Source organism: Pyrgilauda ruficollis, unplaced genomic scaffold (genome assembly GCF_017590135.1).
Source record: "Pyrgilauda ruficollis isolate IOZ18807 unplaced genomic scaffold, ASM1759013v1 scaffold72, whole genome shotgun sequence".
Classification (NCBI taxonomy): Eukaryota; Metazoa; Chordata; class Aves; order Passeriformes; family Passeridae; genus Pyrgilauda; species Pyrgilauda ruficollis.
This window is the reverse complement of record NW_024529044.1, coordinates 2488603-2510593: the sequence shown is the minus strand read 5'-3', so window position 1 is coordinate 2510593 and position 21991 is coordinate 2488603. Positions and strand designations below refer to the sequence as shown.

Here is a 21991-nt window from a genome sequence, read left to right as displayed (position 1 = left end):
GCTCTGTGCTGCTGGATTCATTCCCCACCCAGCACAGCCCTAGCACAGCCCAGTTGGATGTAAATCCCTGGGCATATTTTCATGCTGCATATGCAGGAATATCTGTGATTCACAGTATCTGTTCTGGCACTGTTGCAGATGATGTCACACTGTTCAGCACTGGCAAAGAGATAGAAGATGAAGGGAAGGAATATGACATCTTCTGAGATGAAAGATGCTCCAAGAGATACTTGATTAAAAGCATTGAGTTTCCCCTAAGCAGTTACTAAAGTAAAAGCATCTCGTGCCTTCCATGAGTTCCCATTTCTGAGTCCTGTTTCTCCAGCTCTGCTTCTTCTCTGCCAACTCCACATTTCATTAGCACCAAAAATGGTTCCATCTTTGTCCCTAAGACCTTCTGAGAACTGGGTGTGATGGAACCTTTGATCTGACACCTTTCACTTCATTAACTTGGAGACTGAAGCCACACTTGCAGATAACTTTGTTTGAGATGAGTTTTCACACTCACTGCAGTGATTCCCTGGTTATTTACATGGGGGCAAACAGGTCAGCCATAAAAAATGGACCTGTATTCCTCCCAAGGGTAATGATCTCATTAAATTGTGTCTAATTGTAATGCAGACCTGTTTGTGTCCTTGCTGAACGCAAGCAGGACCCCCACCAGTTGTAATGTGCCATTTTTTTAAACTTGTTTTGAGTCTATTACATCAATTATTTAGCTTAGGCCCCAGCTATGAATAATTTAAAGAGCCTCCAATTCTTAGCAAGAAGAGTTGGATGTTTCCCAAGTCTCCTAATTTTTTTTCATTATAATCCAAGAACTATTGTCTCTGATATTATCTCTCTGCTCCAGAGCAGTAATATTTTTATTGTTTTTGTTTTGTAGAGCCTGTGTACATTAAATTACATTTGGTTCTTGAACGTTTCTTACACAGTGATAGTGATTCACCAACTAATATTAATAAAAATGAGTGTAGTACATTTGGCTTTGTTGGAGAAAATCTAGCAAAACCAGAAATGTGGTGCCAAAAGATCAAGTAAAACCAAAACACAATGCCAAAAGATCAAGAAGAAATGCATTTCACAAAGAGGAAATATATTTAATGCACATTAGCACAAAGAATGTGGATTATTTAATCTGTCGTGATAGTACCTTTCAACAAATCCTTTTAAAACCAGTTTCCTCTGTAGTGTATCCCTTTTTGCACTGCTCCTTCTTATTCCTCCAAAGAAAAAGCAGGATGATGGTGGACCAGGAACATGGTCACAGGAATTGCATCATCCCTCAGGGGAGCCATTTGGAAGAGTCTTCAATCAACAGAGCCAAACATGAAGAAAAAGATGGTAGAATCATCTCAGGGATATTTCACTCAAATAGGACTAAACACAATTTATGGCACTCTCCCTACTGGAGATGTTTCAAAGCTAGAGCTGCAGTTATTCACAGAGTTACTCTGCTCCTATCTCCTTTAAAAAAATAAAAATAAAAACTCCGAAAAAACAATTCAGAAAACAAGTCAGATTTCTGCTCATTAGCTGTATTTGTAAATCTGGTTCCAGAGTTAGGAGCCAGGAGAAGTTGGTATAACTGTCACTGTGGGAAAAAAAATGTGCACCCATGAGCAACAGGCTCGCTTTTTAATATCTTCATTAATGTCTGCAGGGAGGTCAAGCACCATTATTTGTATTCATAAATAGCACCACAGGGTTAAAAATGAAAATGATTGCAGCAATGCTGTGAAGAAATGAGAACCAGACAAGAGCTAAATGATAAATTATGACAAAATATGGAATTTAAAAGATGGCTTTCAGCAGGGCAAGGACTGATGTGATTAAAATTAAAGCTCAATCATGTGGCCCATCTTTCAGCACACTTTACTCATGTCCTGTCATATCAATGATAGCTGGGTAGTTGTTGGAGAAGCTTGGCTGGGTTTTTTAGGGTTTAGTGGATTTTTTACCAACCGGAATTCATCTGAAGTGCCTGTTGAAGAAGCATTCACAGGTGGGGTTTTTTTGTTGTCTCTGTCTCCTCTTTCTTTTCCAAGTGTGTGCCCAACCACCCCTCCCCATTCTGCAGCACCTGGGCACACGCTGCCTCTTCTCCATCCTAGAACTTCCAGGTTTTATCCTTCAGAGAGTGTTCATAAGATCAAGACTCACAAAGTCAAAGGGATGGTGGATAAGGTGAATGCTGAGGTTTTGCCAGTGGCAGAACAACTGTTTTAATTATTTTTTCAATCGTTTCCCGAGCCTTTCTTCACTCTCCAAACAACCTGTAACACACCGACTTTATCTTGTAATACACAATTGCTTATTATTTCAGCTTTATTAAATAGTTTTAAAAGCCCAGTTGAATCATTACCTCATGCTCTCCCTTTTTGCCCAATACCTTGTGTCTTGGAAAAGGCTGATTGCTTATAGGTCCAGTTTTGTCTAATTTACCAATTTTACTTATCCTTACATTCCTGGGTACGTGATAATATTTGGAAAACATTGGCTGTTTTCCAGTGTAGTGCTGTAACGTGAGATTACTGGTGGATTTTTTTATTTCAACAACTTGGCCAATTCATTCTTAGATTTGTTGAGATTTCTGGAGTGAGGTCTGGGTTCCTGGTCAGGTGTGACAGGAAGGATTCCCTGCTCCTGGATCCCAGTCCCTGCAGCCATCCCTGCTGGTTTCACTGGGATGGGCTCCTCCATGGTTTTGGTTGTCCAGACAACAGTAACTGGTGTTTTTTTCCTTGGAATTAGAAGCAGAAAATCCTGCTGTATCCATGAACTACACATTCTTACTTTGCTTGGAAGATTCTGGGATGATGCATCCTTTGCACAAGGACTTTCTCAAGTCCCCCAAGCCCCAGAGTCAGCACAAGCCCCTGCAAAAGGTGCCCCATGGAATGTGTCCATCACATCCCTGCTTAGGCCAGCTCAATAAAAAAACAGATTTCCAAATAGCTTTGTTTAGGAAAAATGCTCAGTGATCAAGACCAAAATAGTGTAAAACATAATAATTGTGTATTTAAATATGGCACAATTTGAAGACATTGTTTACACTCATTTGCTCTTTCTTCATATCATTATAATAGAGAAAAGCTGCAGGTGGCTTTTTTCTTCTTCTTTTTGGAGGAGTGTTTGGGAAATAGGGAAGGGGTAAAACAATGTTATTAGTCCTTCAGAGTCATTAATATGAAGAAAGAAACGTGCTCCAAAATGACTTGCTTACAGCTGCAGAACATGTCATGGAGTAAAACCCACCTTCATTAAATGGGTGAGAAAGAATTCTGATTGTTTTGAAGTTCTTATGATCAGTCTGTATGTGCTTCATTGTAACGTGATACTAAAGTGCCTCAATTATGATTTGTGTATTTTGGTGCCAGAAGGGTTTTTTCCTTATGCTAAATTATTAAGTTCTGTCAGCTGCTGGGCTGTCATATAGAGATACAGTAAATCACATTATATTTTGTCATGGATTACACAGAGCAATAAATTTGGGAACAGAGATCAAAGTAGTTTCACAATCACATCTGAGTGTAGGAGGGGTGTTTAACTTGTAGAAAATCTGATTTAGGTGAGACTGTTGCAGTTCTTGTGTGAATTTGAAATGAATTTGAATGTTTGCTTGAAAATGAATAAGGTACAAATCCCCAAAAGAGTTCTCCTGTATTTAGTTCAGAGGAGTTAATTCTGACCTACAGCTGCAGGACAGAGAACAGATAAATAATTAAACATTGGGAATGTTAAGAGTCTTGCAATGCCTTATTTTTGTTTTTAATTGCTTTGATGATGGAGCCATATTCCATTTTCTTTTTCATTGGGCCTTTGCTGGACTTGGGAAGTTTCTCCTCGGCTCAGTAACGCGCTCTGGCTCCGGGAAGTTGTCTCTCTTTTGGGGAAGCTTTGTCATATTTAAAATACAAAAAGTAATCCAACATAATCTTGCTAAGGAGCACTGATGGCTTCAGATCACAGATTTGTTGGGGGATATGGTTGTATTTTCAGTGTCTGTCTTTCCAAATGTAGAAGCTTAACTTTTGTTGGGCTCTTGTCTATTGATGTAACTTCAGAACACTGAGTTAACTTCATGATACCAAGTTAATTTGTTGATACCAAGTTAATTCAGGGGTACAGTTTGTCCTTTGTTCCCACTTTTTCTTCTGTTCAATAGCAAAGATTCTGTCTTAAAATGACACATACATAGAAAATTTTTCTATTTGTTGTCTTCTTAAGAAATGCTTGTTCGTGCCACAAAGTTCAACTTAAGACAATGCAAAATCTAAAAACCTCATTCTTATCACTTTATAATTCTTTCAGGAGCCCTAAAGTCTCTCCTTGGCAGAAATCAAGGTGTGTGAATTTAGCTGATAAATAATGATTTATCAGTGTCTGGGTCTCAGAAATCTCCAATTTCAGAAAGAATCGAGTTTGGTAAAGCTCATATTAAATAGTCTTTAACTGAGTCAAGTCGTGGATCGCTGTCACATCTTGGGACTGTTGCCTTCTGTGTGTGGAGGAAGCTTTAGCTTTGACTTGCATCTTCAGAGATGTTCCCCAGCCTGTGCCTCGTGGGTTTGCTGGGTGCCAGCTCTGGGGGTACCAGAAGTGTCTGGGCCTGAGTGGTTCTGGAAACTTCTTTGTGTCAGAGTCGGGGAGAGCCCCAGCTCATGGGAGGAGTGAGGTGCCTGCATTTCTCAGGGATGAAGGCAGCTTGTCAAAGCTCAAATAATTCCTGTTGGCTGCACATTTTCTTTGTCGAAGCTCTGAAAAAGAACATGCCAGCACTTTTGATATAACATCTTAAACTCAGTTTAAATAACCGTCTTTGTTTGGTTGGATGGAACAGTAGAAAAGCAGGAAATATTAAAATGGTAATCCAGGAATGTGATTTAGGGACTCTAAAGTGGAGAGTGTTGCAGTCTTCCCATCTTCACCAGGTTTACTCCATCTCATTTGAGTGTGGAGCTGTGGGAAGAATCGTGCCATAATATAAACCCTGACCCCAAAGTTGATGAAATAGGAAGATAATGAGGAATCTCAACCCCAGCTGCCTGGTGTGATGGATGGCAGATGAGAAGCAGTGACATCTGTGATGATCACTTGAACTCTTCATTTGCAGGAATCTCTGTCACCACAAAACACCACACTGATTTCACCAATGGTCATCTCACAGATGATTGATGAGAGTAAATTAAACAAAAATCAGCCATCTTTTCCTGTGCTGTCCATGATCCCAGCCCAGAGCTTATCACACCCAGCAATCTTTTGGCAAAATGTCCCAGAACAACTTCAGATTAAACCACAATTCTGTGCCAGCCCTTTGAGTGCCTGATGCACACACGAGTATTGTCTTCTGTAAAGGGCAGTTCAAGCATTAAACAATTGCATGTGGCAAACCCAGGCTGTTAATCTGATTTTAAATCCTTGTCTTGTATGCAAGGCTGGTATTTTAGGCCAGTTTGTTTGAAATAATGTGCCTGGCTGACAGCAATATTGACTGGAAATCAACATTAGTGATGCTGGGGAATATTTAGATGCTGAGTAAATCCATTTAGATGCAGGTAATAATTGTGTCCTGGTGCAGCTTGGGCATCAGCCACCCTGCAGCTGGAGTCCCACAGAAGACTTTCTGGGTGAGTTGAAAATTCCTATATTTAATTCCTCTGCATAATTTCAGAACTATCAGAAATACTCTGTTGGTTTAAATGAGAAGTCTGGAATTTGGAGTTTTCCTAAGGCACAGTTTGCAGAAGCAGTTTCTCAGTGGGTCCCCACTGAGCACAGAACTGCCATGTGCTGCAGAAAGGCAATTCTCTGTGCAGGTACTGTCAAAGGCATTTCTATTCATTCTTGGGGTTTTCCCAATGAAAAGTACTTCACACATGAATGAGAGAGTTTTTTCTCCTAAAGATGTATGTTTAATGAAAAAAAAAATAAAAAGGAAAAGATTTGTAGACCTCCAAAAGTGAAATGTAAAATAGAATATTAATAGGATTTTGGGATTTCTATCATTCATTTTCAAAGCCCTTGAAGTCATTTGGTACTTGACTAATTATTCTGTTAACATCATTTTGGGTATTCAACTATTTTTAATGGTCTTTTGGGTGGTTCAGATTACATATTTGAACTGTGTGTGCTATTTTCACTGCTGAACAGAGATCCAGCTTTCATTTTTGTCTGATTGGTGGGGAGAGCAGGAGAAAGAACAGGAGTTTGGTGTAGGAAGTCACCCACTGTCAGTGTTAGAGGCACATAAGGAAAATGCATGTTTCAGGCTTTGAGTCAAAATGGAATTTTTATGTACAATCAGATGAACTTTAAAGGTGATCTGCTGATCTCTGAAGTTTAAACAGATATTGTACAGAGAGTTTTAACATGCTTAATAACAAAGATTGCCACCATTAGCCATTCTGAAGGTCATTTTCTTCTGACATCTATCAAATTACACAATCTTGAATTTTGGTACAAAGCATAATGCTGTCAAACTTAAAATAGAAATATTCCAGAATGTGGAGTGGTGTGTTGTTTTTTGAGGTAAATGGGCCCCATTTACATTAGTTCTTTGATGTTAAATTCCTTGCTGCACATCAGAGAACAGTTGCTTCTTCCCTGGAGCAAGTTTTCTTTCTTCTTCTTCCCCCACCCTTTGATTTTTTCCTCCCTTTTTTTTTTTTTTTTTTTAAGTTTGCTTACACTTTTATCTAACTAATTATGGAGGATCAGCTTATGGATGGCCACTTTTAGCTAGTTGCAGGCATTTTGAAAAATGATTCTTTCATAGCTACTACCCTAAAGAGAAAAGTTCTTTAATCTGCTGCTTCTCTATCAGTGAATATGGTGTTGTGTGTGTACATATATATATATAAAACTCCAGTTATGAGAGCTCTTTCCAAAGCTGGAAGATAGAGAAACATGGAATTATTCAGGTTGGAAAAGACCTCTAAAGTCATGGAGTGCAGCCATAAACCCAACACTGCCAAGCCCATCACTAAACTCTGATTGTTGGGGTTGGAAGGGGCCTTAAAACTCCCCCAGTGCCACCCCTGCCATGGCAGGGACACCTTCCACTGTCCCAGGCTGCTCCCAGCCCTGTCCAGCCTGGCCTTGGGCACTGCCAGGGATCCAGGGGCAGCCACAGCTGCTCTGGGCACCTGTGCCAGGGCCTGCCCACCTCACAGGGAAGGATTTTCCCCCAGTATCTTACACAATGCACAGGTTTGTAATGTTGCAAAGCTTCTGAACAGCTTCATTATTGATAAATACCCAAGACATCCCAAAAGCCTCCATGGGTGATGCTGGAGGATGGAATTGTCCCCGTGGCTGCCAAGGGCGGAGTGCAGCTGGAGCAGAGGGACCTGGGGCTGGTCAGGGCTTGTGCTCCACTGATGGAACTGGGACTGAAAGTTCCCTCTGATGCAGCTCATGCCTTCACACAGCTTATAAATACTTGGCAATTAGGGTAGGACATGGTGTGCTTTTGTGATCCTGTCATAGATCCTGGGCTCTTTTACTGATGCTGTTCTGTTCCATGAGAGGATAAAGTGAAACTGGGGCAGTGTTAGAAGAGCATCCATTAATTCAGACACCACATCTGGAGTGCTAATAATTTTTTTTTTTGTTTTAATTTAATTTTTTTTTGTTTCACTTTTTTTGTTTTAATTTTTACATGAAATGTTTTGTTGGAGTCAATGCAGTTTTTGCTCAGCAACCACAATTTGATGCTTTAAGGCTTGTTAAAGAATTACAGTTGGTTTTTAAAACCAATTAACTGCAACAAGGACGTAATCTTTTTAATGCAAAAGTCCTCTGTAATATAAAATATCTGCATGTAAAATCATCATAATCAGATCATTTTAGCTAAAATACGTATTAACTGTGTGAAACTAAACAGGAGTTCATTTTTAAATCAGTGGAATTCCTCTGCTGCTTATCCAATTTAAATCTTTTTCATTATAAAAATGGATATTCCAACTGATATTTCTGACAAGCTTCTGCCAAGAGGGAATTTCAGCAGCCACCTCTCACACGTGGAAAACTGGTTTCAGACCATTAACTCTATTTGCAGTGCTGCCCGTTGCTATAAAAAGAGCTTGACTTTAATGAACACTGGCTGACCCTCCAAATGTTCACCTTCCACTTGGATTCTTATTCATTATGTTTCTGAAATAGCACCTAACCTGAAAGGGAGGGAATGCCCTTAAAATAATTCAGAAACAGCTCATGCTTCCTCCAGCACGTGCACCCAGCAGCCAGTTGGAAAAGAAGGAGCCCAGGAAACTGCTGTGTGTGTGCACCAGGCCAGTGTGAACCTTCTTATTTATCAAGATAAATTTGGTATAAATCCCCCCTAATGTTCTCTGTACACAGCTCTGTGTGTATCTACTCATTCCTTAGAACAAAAGAGTAAAAAGGCATTTTCTGTGTGTTGCAGTGCCCCAGGGAAGGTGGTTTATGTCTCCCTTGGTTGCAAAGCAGCAGCCTGTATAAAGAGGTGCTGAATTAGTTTTAGCTGCAGGTTTTGAGAAAGGAGAAGCTTCATATTTCTGCAGTTAAAAGATGGCAGTGGAAAAGAGGGTGCCCAGGCTGCCCCATGGGCTGGATCTTTTCAGTGCTGTAAATTGTGGTCTCTGCCTTCATCAGAGCTGCTCGTGTGGTTTGTGATGATGCAAGAGCTGCTGGGTGTTACAGACCTCAGGGAAAAGCTGAAGTCAGCAGGAACCACAGAATTATGGAATGCTTTGGGTTGGAAGAGACCTTAAATCCCATCTCATTCCACCCCTGCCATGGACAGGGACACTTCCACTGTCCCAGGCTGCTCCCAGCCCTGTCCAGCCAGAGCTGCTCTGGGCACCTGTGCCAGGGCCTGCCCACCCTCACAGGAGCCAATTCCTTCCCAATATCCCATCCATCCCTGCCCTTTATCAGTGGGAAGCCATTCCCCCTTTTCCTGTCGCTGCATGCCCTTGTGGAAATCCCTCTTCAGCCTTCCTGTAAGACCCTGTAAGGTACTGGCAGGGACTGTCCAGAGCTTTTAGTGCCCAGGGCCAATATAACCAGTTTTAGGCAACCAGAGCCCATGGAGCTGTCTCCAGGGGAAGCTTTGGGAGCTCAGTACCTCTGAAATTCAGATGCCTCTAATGTTTGGGAAGAAAATGCAAGAATTTATGGTTTGTTGGTGAGTGGGAGACAAAACTTGTAAATATTTTGCTAACTGGATGTTGTTAAAGCCATTATAAAATAAAATGTTGCAATTCCTTTTAAGTAAACTGGTAGGATATCCATTCTTTGCTTTTAGTTAGGAATAAAATGATGAAATTCAGAGTATCTTTCTGTTGGATCACCTCTGTCCTGTCTCTCAGAGGTCAGCCTGATTGTACTCAGTGTGAACAAACAAATTCTAATTTGTTTATGGAACTTGTGAGCGGTTCTTTATTATTTATTGGGATTTCTTCTGTGGGTTCAGGAGGTTATAAAGCTGCTCCTATGAGAGATGAGGACTTTTACCCCAGGCAAGTTGAGCGAGAGCAGCTGTAACGTGATCTGTGCAATGCCTTGCTGACGAGTCCCTCTCCCTTTCTGGGACTAGCAGTAATTTACGCTATTGCTGTAATTTATTTTTTTACTTTTTTTCTCTAAAGATAAACTGGCAGTTTCAGTCACTTTATGACATGCAGTGGTGGTAAAACATCATCTGAAACTAGGCTGCAGTACAATGGAACAAGTGTTACCGTGGGTCAGCCTGAGTACAAGGAGAAACAGAGCGTGGGCAGAGCTCCCTGGGATAGCTGGGGCTGTGTCACCACTCCTTTTATTTATGCACCCCCACCATGAGCCCTTACAGTGTTTGTGGTCCACATTTGAGTGATAAATGGAGAAAAAGTGAAATTTAATTTGTCTGGTGCTCCAGAATTCTTCTAGATGCTGGTTCGAGCCAATGTGTATTGCCATTATCTCTGTTTATAACAAAACCAAGCCATAATGTCATCTCAAAAATGATGCACAAATTTGATAATTGGTTTTGCTAACTTTTTTAGTAGATTCCTTAGTACCAACAAACAGATGGAGACATCCATATGTTTCATAATTTTGGAATTTGAAGGGATTGAGGATCTGAAATTGCAATTTCATGTAAAGTTTAGGATTACTTTGAACTGGCTGTAATATTCTTAGGCTGAGCTGCACCTTACAGAGCTGCCCGGATTGCCGAGGATGATTCCAGCCCTACCATGACGATCCGCGGCTCTAAGCTCCTCGATTTATAGCCCAGGAAAATCAATAAGACTCTTTGCCTGCCTGAAATCCCTGGAGTCTGCAGAAATAGAGCCTGAGCTGGATGCACACAGGGTTCAGAGGCTCTGGGGGCCCCTGTGGGTGTTTTTGGTCCCCCCAGAGAGGGGCTGGCAGGAGCCGGCGTTTGGCGCTGGATGTGGTGCCGTAAAACTGAGGACGGCAGATCAAAGGTTTGAGCAGGAGGTCAGATAGATTTTGAAAACTTAATCAGCTTAAATTTGCTTCAGAACTCAGCTGCATGATATTCTGTCCCCCCTAAGAAAATGTTTGTCTTAGACACCTGTCCTCAAGTTTGAGAGCCAAGGAGACGAGAACGCCGAGCAGTTCACCTGAGGACAGCGTGGTGGGGCTGGGCTGGGCTGGTTTCTGCAAGAAAAATACAAATCAGGTTTCTCTCCTGAAATGAAATTGCATTTATTTTTTTATTAATATCACTATTATCAAATTATTTCTGAAATTAAATTATTTGAGGGGAAAAAATAAGCCTTAAGAGCTATTTTTCCTGAGGTTATAGAAATATTTGCTGGTTTGATTCTGATATGACCAAGCAGCTTTGTTTTCAGTTTGGTTTATTCTTTAGCTTTGAGTTGGGAAATAAAAAAAGCTGGGATAAGGAAAGAGCTGTATGTCCACTCTGCATCTTGGGTGGATTTTCAGTGTAGTTCCCACCTTTCCCTAGGAAGGGATGAGCAATGGGACAAAGGACAGTTGCAGACACAGAACTGAGAGGTGAAGCTGCATCCCCCATGTCACATTGCCCAGGACTTTCTCCTCATTTTTCCCCCTCTGTTCAGAAACAAATTCATCCTGATAAACTCGTTTATGTGTGTTGCCTCTTTCCCCTGCCACACACACACACACACACACACTCATTCTCTCCTTTTTTTTTTCTTTTTTTTTAATCCGCAGAACTCTTTATGTTTTTCTAATAATTGGCAGCAGAGGTACAATTTCTCCCCTCTTTCAAGTGATGAATAGTTGGCCCGAGATCAAAGCCCAGCCCTGGCGGTTTTTTGGCTGCCACAAAAGGGTGTTGGGGCTGGCGCGGGGCCGGCGCTCGGTGATAGGCATGTGGAGGATGTGCCAAGCCCAGGGCCCGGTGGCAAAGTGTCTGTGCACGTCCTGTGTCTGAGCTAACGGGGCTCTCTTTTGTGTGTGTTCCAGGCCAACAGGCGGCTGAAGCAGACGGAGGAGGAGTTCAGCCAGAAACTGGCCAAGTCCGCGCAGGTAGGTGGCCAGCAGGCAGGGAGCTCAGGTGAACCTGTTCCACTTGGGAGCTTGGTGAAAAGTTGAGTTACTGCTGGTTTTGACAACCAAGAGAAGTCATGCCGTTGCTAAATCAAACATCCAGTGTCTTCTTGCGGATTTTAGCTGAAAAACCACAGAGCGTTAAGCTGGAAAGTAGAGGTGGGTTTTTTGAGTTCTGAATTTCATCTCCATCATCATTTCCTGAGGACTCCAGAGGACCGAGTCCTCCTTCAGCCAGTGGGAAGGAGGGTGAAGTGCTCCATCACATCTCGTGGAATCAGGAGCCATTGCACAGCCAAGAGTTGCATTTCTTGTTAAAGGTGATGTCACCCAAGGTTTCTTCATCTTTATCATTGATCCCCACCAGTTCTGCATTTCTGCCCAAAACAGCACCTTGAGGAATGTCAGTGTCCTGGAGGCAGACTGGTTTTGACTTGAGTTTTTGGTCTTCAGAGAACTCAAAAGATGAAAATGAGTGTTGAATTTACATATATGCTTAAAAATGGTAAGGCTGGAGGATTTTTACATACTTCAGCTTTCAGTTTGACTGACAGGCAGTACTGAAGTGTGAAAAATGATGGAGATGCAACCAGAAGTTAAGCTTTTAATAAGAAGAAAATTGCCACGAGGATTTGTGTGGAGGTGTCATTCTCCTCATTGCTCCCAGCCACAGCAGAATGTCTGCCCTGCACTGCAAAATGTGTTTGCAGCCAATTGTCCAATAAAAGTCTTCTAAAATCAATAAAAACACTACAAAGAAGGGTTTAGCAGCCTCTAAACTAGACAGAAATGATCAGCAAGACAATAACAAGAAACTGCAAACTTTACTGTTTTACCAACACTTCAAAATATTTAAAACTCTTGATTTCAGCTTTCCATCTCCTTTGAGTCTTATTGTCTGTAACACTTGTCCAAAATTGTGGCTTCAGTTGTTTTGTGACATTTATTGGCTGTCACTTTTTCACACTGCTTTATCAGAATCATTGGTAAATATGTCTTATATTCTATTTCTAAAATCTAACCTGTATTTTTACACATTCATTTGCATACAGGGAGGTTGTAAAGTCTCCATCCTTGGAGATACTTAAAACCTGACTAGGCTGATCCTGAACCAGCTCTGGGTGATACTTCTTTAAACTGGTCCATTCCACCCTCACCAATTTCACAATTCTGTGGTAAATTGGAGAGAATGTTCACTTCCCTAAATACCTCGCCAGTAATTTTAAATTAGTAATTTAGTAATTTTTGAGGGTAATTTAGTAATTTTTATTTGTAAAGGAAGAGAGAAAGACGCAAGAAAAAAAACAAAAAAAAAAAAACCTCTTCTTTTTTATCTTTCCATCTGAACCTGAAAAGCAGGAAATGGTTAAAGCTCAAAAAGTAACATTTGATCCACATCAGACCTGAAGGAAGAGATCCCTTCCATTGCTAGCTCTGTTTTACTTTTTGTCATTGTCACCCACATGTGAGAGGAATCAAGGCAGCCTCTCCATGCCAGACACAATCCAATGTCAATACAGAAATGGTTCTTGGTCCATTTGTTAAAGACAGTTGGAATAATTGAAGCATTTCTGAATTTTTAAGCGAGGGGTGAGGGAAATTGCTTTAATTGTTGCAGTGGGAACACGTAGGTAGTGTAGGGCAAGAGCTTTTTAACCTAAATGTCATAATAAATTTTGTCAGACTGACAAAATTTATTATGTCATATAATATTTATTGGCCTGCAGAGCGGTCTCAAGATTTGGGGACATGTTTTGTATTAAGGTGGCTTTGCTGTAGCTGGGGCATTTTACTGGCAAGAGCTGGACCCAGTTCCTCAGCACTTTCTGGGGCAGACACAACACATCCATCATCTGTCAGGGCTGTTTGGCTCAATAAAACAGTTTCACCCTGATGTCTGAGTTTCTTTACTTGTGTGGGTTTAAATCAAATCCCCCAAGTTACTTGGACACACTTGGCTTTGGGGCTTTTTTGTAGCTCACTGTTAATAATTGGTCGATTGCAACTTTTCTTGTGGTCGCCTTGCTGACAACATCTGTCCAATCTTTCTCTCTGTGGCCTCTTGGAACATTCACTTTTAACACCCACACAGAGAAGATATTTCAAGAAATTTCCTCTGAAGTTTATACAAAGTAAATAGAAATTTTTGCTCTGAAAAGTACTGCACAAAGCAGATATTTCTTCTTCAATTCCTGCTGAAATTTCCTTGCTTGGATTTCAGAACTCCTGTGCTAGACCAGGGTCTCAACCTGGTAAAAGCTTTAAATCTCAGGTTTGTGTTATATTGAGAAGTTTGCTGCTTTGTTTTCTTTTTAAAATGACAAGATGAGACATACTCGTAGTTTTGCATGGGATCAAGTTGTTATCTTAATAATTTATATAATCCATTGCTTTCTTCTGCTTTCTCATGTGCATTACACACCTGGTAAAACCACATTTCTGCAAATTATCTGTCTTCTAAACAATTACCTGAACTGCAGACCCAGAGACCTGCTTAATCCTGGCTAAAGAATTGCACCCTATTGAGATAATCTCTAAACTTTGGCGTATTGGTCTCAAAACCCCTTCTTTTTGATGGGTATTATCTTTTGAAATATGTATTTCTTATTCAGAAAAGCAATACAGAAATACAAAGGTAGGTTTTACACATAATCTGGGTTACTTCCTGGGCTTTTCAGGTAGGTGAGAGAAATAAATTTACTACAGACTTTTTAATCAGCTTTTTCCCCTTTTCCAGTGATTTTAGTACCTTCATTTGTAGCACATTTCTTCTTACAGTAGTCCTGGCCTATTATTAGGGTTTTTTAAACTTTTTTTTTTTCAGAAATAACCATGTAATGAATATAGATAAATGTTTCTCTGCCAGTGAGGAGGCCTGGCAAAGTCTAAGCACTCTGGTAGTCTCTCCCTGAACTGCCTGTGTGCTAAAGTGCTTTTAGAATTATTCTATAATATGCTGTTACAGAGGCTTAACCTTAAGCTTGAATATATACATTAAAGTCAGTGACTCTCCCACATGTTTAAGTGCTTTGCTGGGTGATGACATGTCAGTATAAAATTCTGTAAATATGCCTAAAGGATCAGGGTTAGTTATGACTTTCCCCAGTGATGAAAAAGGTAAAACAAATACAATTCAACAAATGACAAGTGAATCACCTAAAAGGTCTGGATGAAGGTCCTGGATGTGGAGTCAGGTCCTCACTGTATTGCTCAGCAAAATCTGCTCCTTTCAGCAGCTCAGAAATGTCAATGTCAGGTTTAAATTTCATTCCAGTGTGTGAATGTGGGCGTTTTTCTTCTCAGCAGTGTCAAGGTGTAAGATATCCCCCTGGAAAAGGAGCAGCAGATTCCAGTGTAAACTCACAGTCCCGCTTTCAGAGCGGTGCAAGACGGGGAGCAGGCTCCAGTTTGAAAATCACAGATGGGCTTTGTTCTCATGAGTAAATATTTTGGAATGTCACAGTGGAAAACACTTCCAAATATTTTGTGTTCAGCGATTCTTGTCGTTTACAGCCTTGCTCTATTGCTTTTCTCTGCGTGGAGTTCCATGCCCTGCCAGTGTGCTAATTTCAAACATCCACTCACACAGCGGAGCTTGCCATTGCCATGTTTATATTAAAAAAATGCAAAATACATGTCTTTTACTGAGGGGAGCTTCAACGTGCTGCTTTCTTTTTTAGGAGATAGCTGAACTGAAGATAACCATTTCCTTCCTGACAGAGGAGAACAGCCGGCAGCAGCTTGTGGTGGAGCAGCGGCTCCAGGAAGTTGTACAGAAGTTGGAAGATGAGAAGCAGCAGCTGATGACAGATAATGACAGAGCAATCAAGGTAATCTGGGGATTTCAGTGGCTGATGCTGCTGCCTGGGTGAGGGTAATTAAAAGTTCTGAATGCAGGGCTGGTTCCTGTTCACACAGAGCTCACCCAGACGTCCCCAGACCTTGCCTTTGATGGAGCTGATGACTCAGGCTCCCTTTCCTCTAGCTGATCCCATGCCTGCATCAAACGCCTGGATTTGGCAAATCTAATCCAGCCATGTCAGTCAAAGACTTGAATCTTCCCTGTTCTCTTTCTTTTTGTACTGGCCCTGATGTTTTCGTGTATTTTCAGCACCTTTATGCTGTGCTTTCAGGGCTTGAAAGAGAGGAAAGGTGAAAAACAGGAGAGTGAGGCAGCAGCATGGCCTGGGCTGCAGCCTGGTGTTCACAAACCTTCCCAACTTTCATGTTTAAGGCTACATTGAAAGAAAGTTTGTCCTTAGCTTCCACTGAAAAATACAAGCAAAGTCTGTGCTGAATGTTAAAGGAATAAAGTATTTATTATCTGTAGTTTTATACATATTTTATTATATTTTTTCATACATATTTTGCATCAGAATTCCATTCTTTGGCCTTTCTCATTGTTTTAAGGGACTGAACAACCAGATTGTGTTCTTGCTGCTTTGACATCTTGACTCAAAGTAGCTGCAGATAATCCTACCTGTAGAAGTGAGCAGAATTGGCTTTTAAACACTTTTTCTTCTCAGAGTAGTAAAGAGCAATGGGAAAAAATTGAAACTGTCATCTGCTCTGTTTGACAACAAAAACAGCTCATGAGAAGTTGCATAGAGGAATGAAATTCCTTTTCTTTTCCTTTGTAAAGACATTTAATCATACCAAAGAATTACATTATTAAGTATAAAAAAACTCATGGAAAAATCAACTCCTTCAGTTTATGTAATTTTTTTGTGCCTAAAAGATACCATGAAAGTTTTTAAATGTTGGAAATCCATAGGATTATGGTTCAGTTAATGCTGTCCTCTATATTGGAATGACTTGCATTAGGTTGTCATTGCTGTCTCATCATCTGCAGAATGTTTTTCCTTTCTTTCATTGATTTTTAATTATCATTATTTTTTCTTAAGGAAAATGTCTGCCTTTATTTGTGTGCTGGTTGAGGAAAAGAATTTTCTTTCTGATCATTCTGTGAAAGGTGTAACTATACAAATATTGGCTCTAATCTGTTATGCAGGTAGAATCACCACAGGTAGGTTATTTTATCACCAGGCTCTGCAGAGAGAACACAGGTAAATCACATTATTTTCAGGTACAGGTGAATTTTTACCACTTAGGAACGTGTAGTTTGTAGTTCACTTTTCCAGTGGCCACCAAGATCTTTAGAAACCCCGTGACAGTATAATCATCTTCCACAGAGTCAGAAATACACAGTAATTCAAGTTATCATGGTGCCTTCTTGAGTTACATGTTGGAAAAACATGGTTCAGACTCTTAAGCAGCATTTTCCTTCTGGTGCAAACTCTACTCTTGAATTTCTGGATTCTCTTAAGTTACACACAGTGGAATAATTCAGCTGTTGGCAGCACCAGTTTTTGAACAGTAATGATTATAGGTGGTATGAAACCCTTCTGCATGTAAATCTATTATAAACTTCATTTTGATGTTATTACTTCACAATGTAATGAGATCCATAAAAACCACAGTGAAATTCTGCACAGGGTTTCTGAGCAGTGTCCCAGGCAGTTTTTAGCACTGGTGCTGGGAGTATGTTTTAAAAGATTTTGTCAACTTGGAGAAGAAATTGGAGGAGCTGTTTTGCTTGGAGTTCTTGAATTTTGTTTAGTATCATTAATACTGTACTTTTAAAAAAAAAATCTTCCTTTGAAACCACTGATTTAATGGAAATTTACTGAAATCTAGATACCCAGGCAGAAAATTCCTAGGAAGCTAAAATGCTGTGTATACTTCTGGAAACAGAAAAAGGTGGTTTTAATATTTGATCACTTAGTATTTTTAAGAACCACACATATTTCTAGGCAAGCATATGCAGAAATACTTTGCTTTTTATTAGCCTGGGGCAAAAAAAAAAAAAAAAGGGTTTTGGTGAAAATGGAATCCTGGATGTCCTGGAGATGGGGAACAACATCTAACCTAGGGTAAGCTGAAGACCTTGAGGGATGATTAAAGAAACATTCTACAAACAAAGCAATTCTTAATATAATGCAAGCCTTTGAGGAGACTCAGTGTAGTAAAATCTATTGAAAATACTATCATTAAAAAACAGCCTTTGCTAAATATAACATTGATTTAAACTAACATTGAGGAACAGATTGCAATTTCCTCTATTGGTATTGGGTGGCTTCCTGTAAGACCTTCCAATTATTTTTTCCTTTCAAAGAGAGAAATACATTTTTACAGAAACCAACTGGCTCTCAGAGAAGTTTTGGATTTAGGCAGTAAAGTGATATCCAGATGTGGATGATTTTGATGTTAATTCAAATTCCTGACTCTCTTTGCTAGTAAAAGATTTCTGATTTGTTATTATTGCACAATTGCATCCATCTCCTTCAACTCAATATTTCTTAAGGTAGTATCTTAAATATTAGTCAAAAAGAATAAATGGCACTTTCAAGAACCTTCTGCTTCTTTTGACAGCCTAAAACCCCAATTTGAACAAGGCTTTTTGCCTTCAGATGGCTTCAGTTTGGGGCAGTTTGAGACAAATGCTTGAAGGCCTTGGCACTTTGTGTTAGGTCTGGCCTAAGGGCGAGTCAGACTTGTCATCACTCATAAAATCAGGATAAACCTTTGGCTCTCACTTCCTCTCTTGTGGCTCTCAGGGTGCCAAGAGCAGCAATGTCCCATGGCAGATCCCACAGGAGCTGAGGTGTGACCCCAAACCCAGCCCCCCTCAGTGCCATGTCCTTGCTTTGGGCTCACCAGGGGTTAAATCCAGAGCGGAGCCCGAGGACCCTGGGCTGGGGCAGGGGGACAAAGAGCAGAGCTCACCTGGACACAGAGAGCAGGAACCACAATCCCAGCACCTGCTGGGATCTGAGCTGGGTGATGTTTCCCAAACACCCTGCAGGTGTCTGGCAAACCTGCCTGAAGTGCCAGGTCTGGTACCCTTGGTGATGCTTCAGGCTGGATTGCTGCTCTCCAGCAAGGGGCTGGCACTGAACTGGGAACATCTGGGCAGGTGCTTCCCTGGCCACTGATGTGTGGGGTAAACTTTTTCTTTTTAAAAATTATTTTAATTTTTTTTAATATTCTCTTATTTTGGTGGGGTTTTTAAAATTATTTTTTAAATTTATTTGTTTTAAATTTTTTAAATTTTATTTTGAAATCATGTTTCTTGCATCCTCACAGTGATCTACCCACAGCAGCCTGGAGCTTGACAATTCCAACAGTCAGAGCATTTACCAAACTTCTCTGCTGCTTTTGGTTACCGGGCTGGGCAGAACAAGAAGTTGGTGGCATCATAAAGATACCTTGAGGTTATTTATGAAATCCCAGCCTTGGTTGTTTAGGCTTAGTTGTTCAGTGTTTTATGAAATCCTTTTGGATCCTGGGATTGGAAGTACAAAACATTTCCTGGGATTGCAACTGCAAAACATGTTCAGAGCATTTTAATGCTGAAGTTGATGGCCAAGTGGGGACTCCACATCAAAAAGTAGATTCTGGAAAGAAATGGATGATGGAGAGCATACAGTGACAAACCCACAACAGAAAAGGGGGAAAATGCTGCTTTTTTTGCCAGATGAACCACAATTGTTGTTTGATTCCTGTTACAGATTCTAGGATTCTGTTAAATCCCTGAATTAACACCAAAATTTCATTAGCAAAGCATGGTTGGAATATGACATATTTCAACACTTTGTATGTCAGCCAGCTCATGATCAGATTAATTCTGTTAATAAATAAGACTTAAAAGATTTCTAGGAAAGAATGGCCTCTAATAATGTTCCTCTTCATGTGAAAAATTTTGAAACAGTTGTTTTTCTTTGTTATGTTTAAAAATGTTGAGAGGGGGAAAAAAAGTCAAAGTGTTTTATAGCCATAGCAGAACAAAGGGAAAAATTTTGGGGTTTAAATTGTCTGTGCCTTTGTGGGCATTGAGTATTCCTGACATCCTATATTTGTTAAATGCTGCTGTATCTTGGAGCCAAAGGATCTTTTCCTCTGGAAAGTACTGAGGCTTTTATCAACACAGTGAATTTCCTCCACGCAAATGTAAAAATTACCAAATTTCTCTATCAAAAACTTGTGTTTTAAAAAATTTGATGCACAAGGTAATTTTGCTTGTAGTTCTATTTCATCATCAGCCATGTATTAGCAAATTCCACTGGTAACAACAAATAATATTCTTTATTAAAAGGAAAAGCACATTAGGTCTCTGGGAACATTAACTGAGTGACTGCAGCCCTGCAGAGGTATTTAGTTTTTTGTCCTCAAAACACCTTTTGGAACACCAGCATTGCACTCTGCCAGAGCCAGGGCTGGAGCTGGTAATAAATAAATAATTCTAGTTTATTGGTTTAAAAGTCCCAAGCAAAGGTAAATCTAAGTGGTTTAAATGCCCTTAATTAGTGCTTATTAAGGGAGGAGAGGCATCTGAGAGCACCCAACCTAAGCTGCCCTGATCTGGAGAAGCATTTTTAGTCCTGTTTTAAAAGGGAGACAGGAGGGCAGAGCCTTGACTTCACCCAAGGTTTGTGGCAAAGGTGGAAATGGAGGCTGTAATGACTGGTGGTTCAGGAGGCTGTGATCTGGTGTGACAGCACAGAGGACATCAATTAGGGGAAAAAAACCCTGAAAGCTTAGTGTAAACTCTAAATGAATATCTAGAACTGAGGGTAAAGGCATAGACTGTGTCAAGGGCTTTTTGGAAAGGGAGTCTTGACTTGCTTTATTCCCCGGGGTACACTGAGGTGGCAGAATTGACTGCTACAACCTCACTACTAGCTCAGGATAAATTTTGTCAACAGACCCACATTATGGATAAGATTTTTAAGATATTTTGTTGCATTTTCTGTTTTAACTTGGATGAAGGGGGTTTTTTTGGTTGTTTGGGGTTTTTTTTGTTGTTTAGTTTAGTTGTTGGGTTGGTTTTTTTGAGTTTTTTGGGGGGTTTTTTGGGTTTCTTTTTTTTTTTTTTTTCTTTTTAGCCAGCAGTGCCTGTAGAAAGAAAGGAGGTCAGCATTTCAGTGTCCTGTAAGGCACGTGGTCAGAACCTGCCCCATGCTGGTGGTGGCCCTGTGGCCAGGCCGTGCCAGACGCTCTCAGTCACCGCAGAGCCTCCGAGATGTGCGTGTCGCAAAGTTCTCCAGAGGCACTTCTAATCCTTCTAATTGCCTTTGTGCCCAAGCATTACCATGATAAACCATTTGGCATGGTGAAAGAAAGACTTGCAAGGGACCATCTTGATGTTAAATACGTGGAGTGCTTTTTCATGGATCTTTATTTCTTTGTCACTGACTGTAGCCTGTAATAACACTCATAACTCTGCAGTGTCTTTTATTAGCACGGAATTACAAGGCACCAGCACTGGTGCTTTAGCACTGGAAAGCAGACCTTAAAATTTACCAGGCAAATGACTTTATCTTGCTCATGACTTCCTATATTCTGTTTGATCAGCAGAGGAAGTCACATCTCCCAAAAGAATAGGTAAATTAAATCTGCAGGTCTTTTAGGGCTTTGCTTTCTCTGTTCCTTGGAGTCCAAACTCTGAGGCACCTGTTTTTCACAGCCTTTGTTGATGTAAATGGTATTTCACCCAAATTCTGTCTGTTAGAGAAATGAGGGTTTAGCCCTGAGGTTTTCAACTCTTGCTTCAGCTGTGTCTCTTGATTCCATTACCTGGTTACCTTTAAAAGCCTGTATTGACCCATTCCTTATAAATGATAATTAAAATAGGCTGACTTTCGTGTTAGGCTTAGATAGCTATTGATCACAACTGAAATTCTGATTTTAAAAACTCTTCCTTTCAAAACCATATCTCTTTTTCTGCTGCCACAGAAATTATTTCATTGTCTGAAGCATAGTACCTTCTCTTCAAAATTACAGGGTTTCAGATGTTTGGCCAGCCAGGCAATCCGAGTGGCTGAGCATCTGTAAGTACTTTATAATATCTTTGACATGCTTTGTGAGGCAAAGAATTGAGTCATCTTTTTTTTTCCTGCAGCAAACTTTGCACTCTGGCATTTTTCTTGACTTTTCATGTCTCAACACATTGAAGAACTTACCATGGCCAACAGCAAAATCAGACATACAAGTTTTATAAAAGACTAGAGCTAGTGCCTGCTTTTTCCTCTGAACTGCAGTCCAGATTTATCTGACAGGCTTAAAAGTTGGTATTTTTACTTTTTCCTACATTATCATTGTTGTCCTCAATGTTTTATTTTGCCTCCAGAAGGCACTTTGCTGCATGAAGTCCTTTTTATTCCTTGTTATCCCCAGAAGGGATGACACCTGTCTCCAGATTATGGAGTTAAAGATTCTATAAATGCAGAATAAAATATAAAGTCATATACAGCTAAACTGTCATTCTTTTAATAATGTGGACTAGACTAATTTTGCACTGGAAAAATAGGGAAAAAATCAAAACCAGCCATAAAATGCACTGCTTTTAATTGACAAGACAGGAATAGTAACACTGAGAGGGGTCCTGGGTAATTAA

The 21991-nt window shown here is 40.3% G+C and overlaps 1 protein-coding gene across 4 annotated transcripts in view; it reads left to right on the top strand.

Moving 5' to 3' along the window:
* CEP112 (centrosomal protein 112) overlaps nt 1-21991 on the top strand; it is a 160662-nt gene that overhangs the window by 104236 nt on the left and 34435 nt on the right. For all 4 annotated transcript variants that reach the window (XM_041485834.1, XM_041485835.1, XM_041485836.1 and 1 more), the window contains exons 22-23: nt 11452-11514; nt 15216-15365. In XM_041485834.1, the coding sequence (XP_041341768.1) occupies nt 11452-11514; nt 15216-15365 (213 nt within the window). The remainder of the gene's footprint in view (nt 1-11451; nt 11515-15215; nt 15366-21991) is intronic.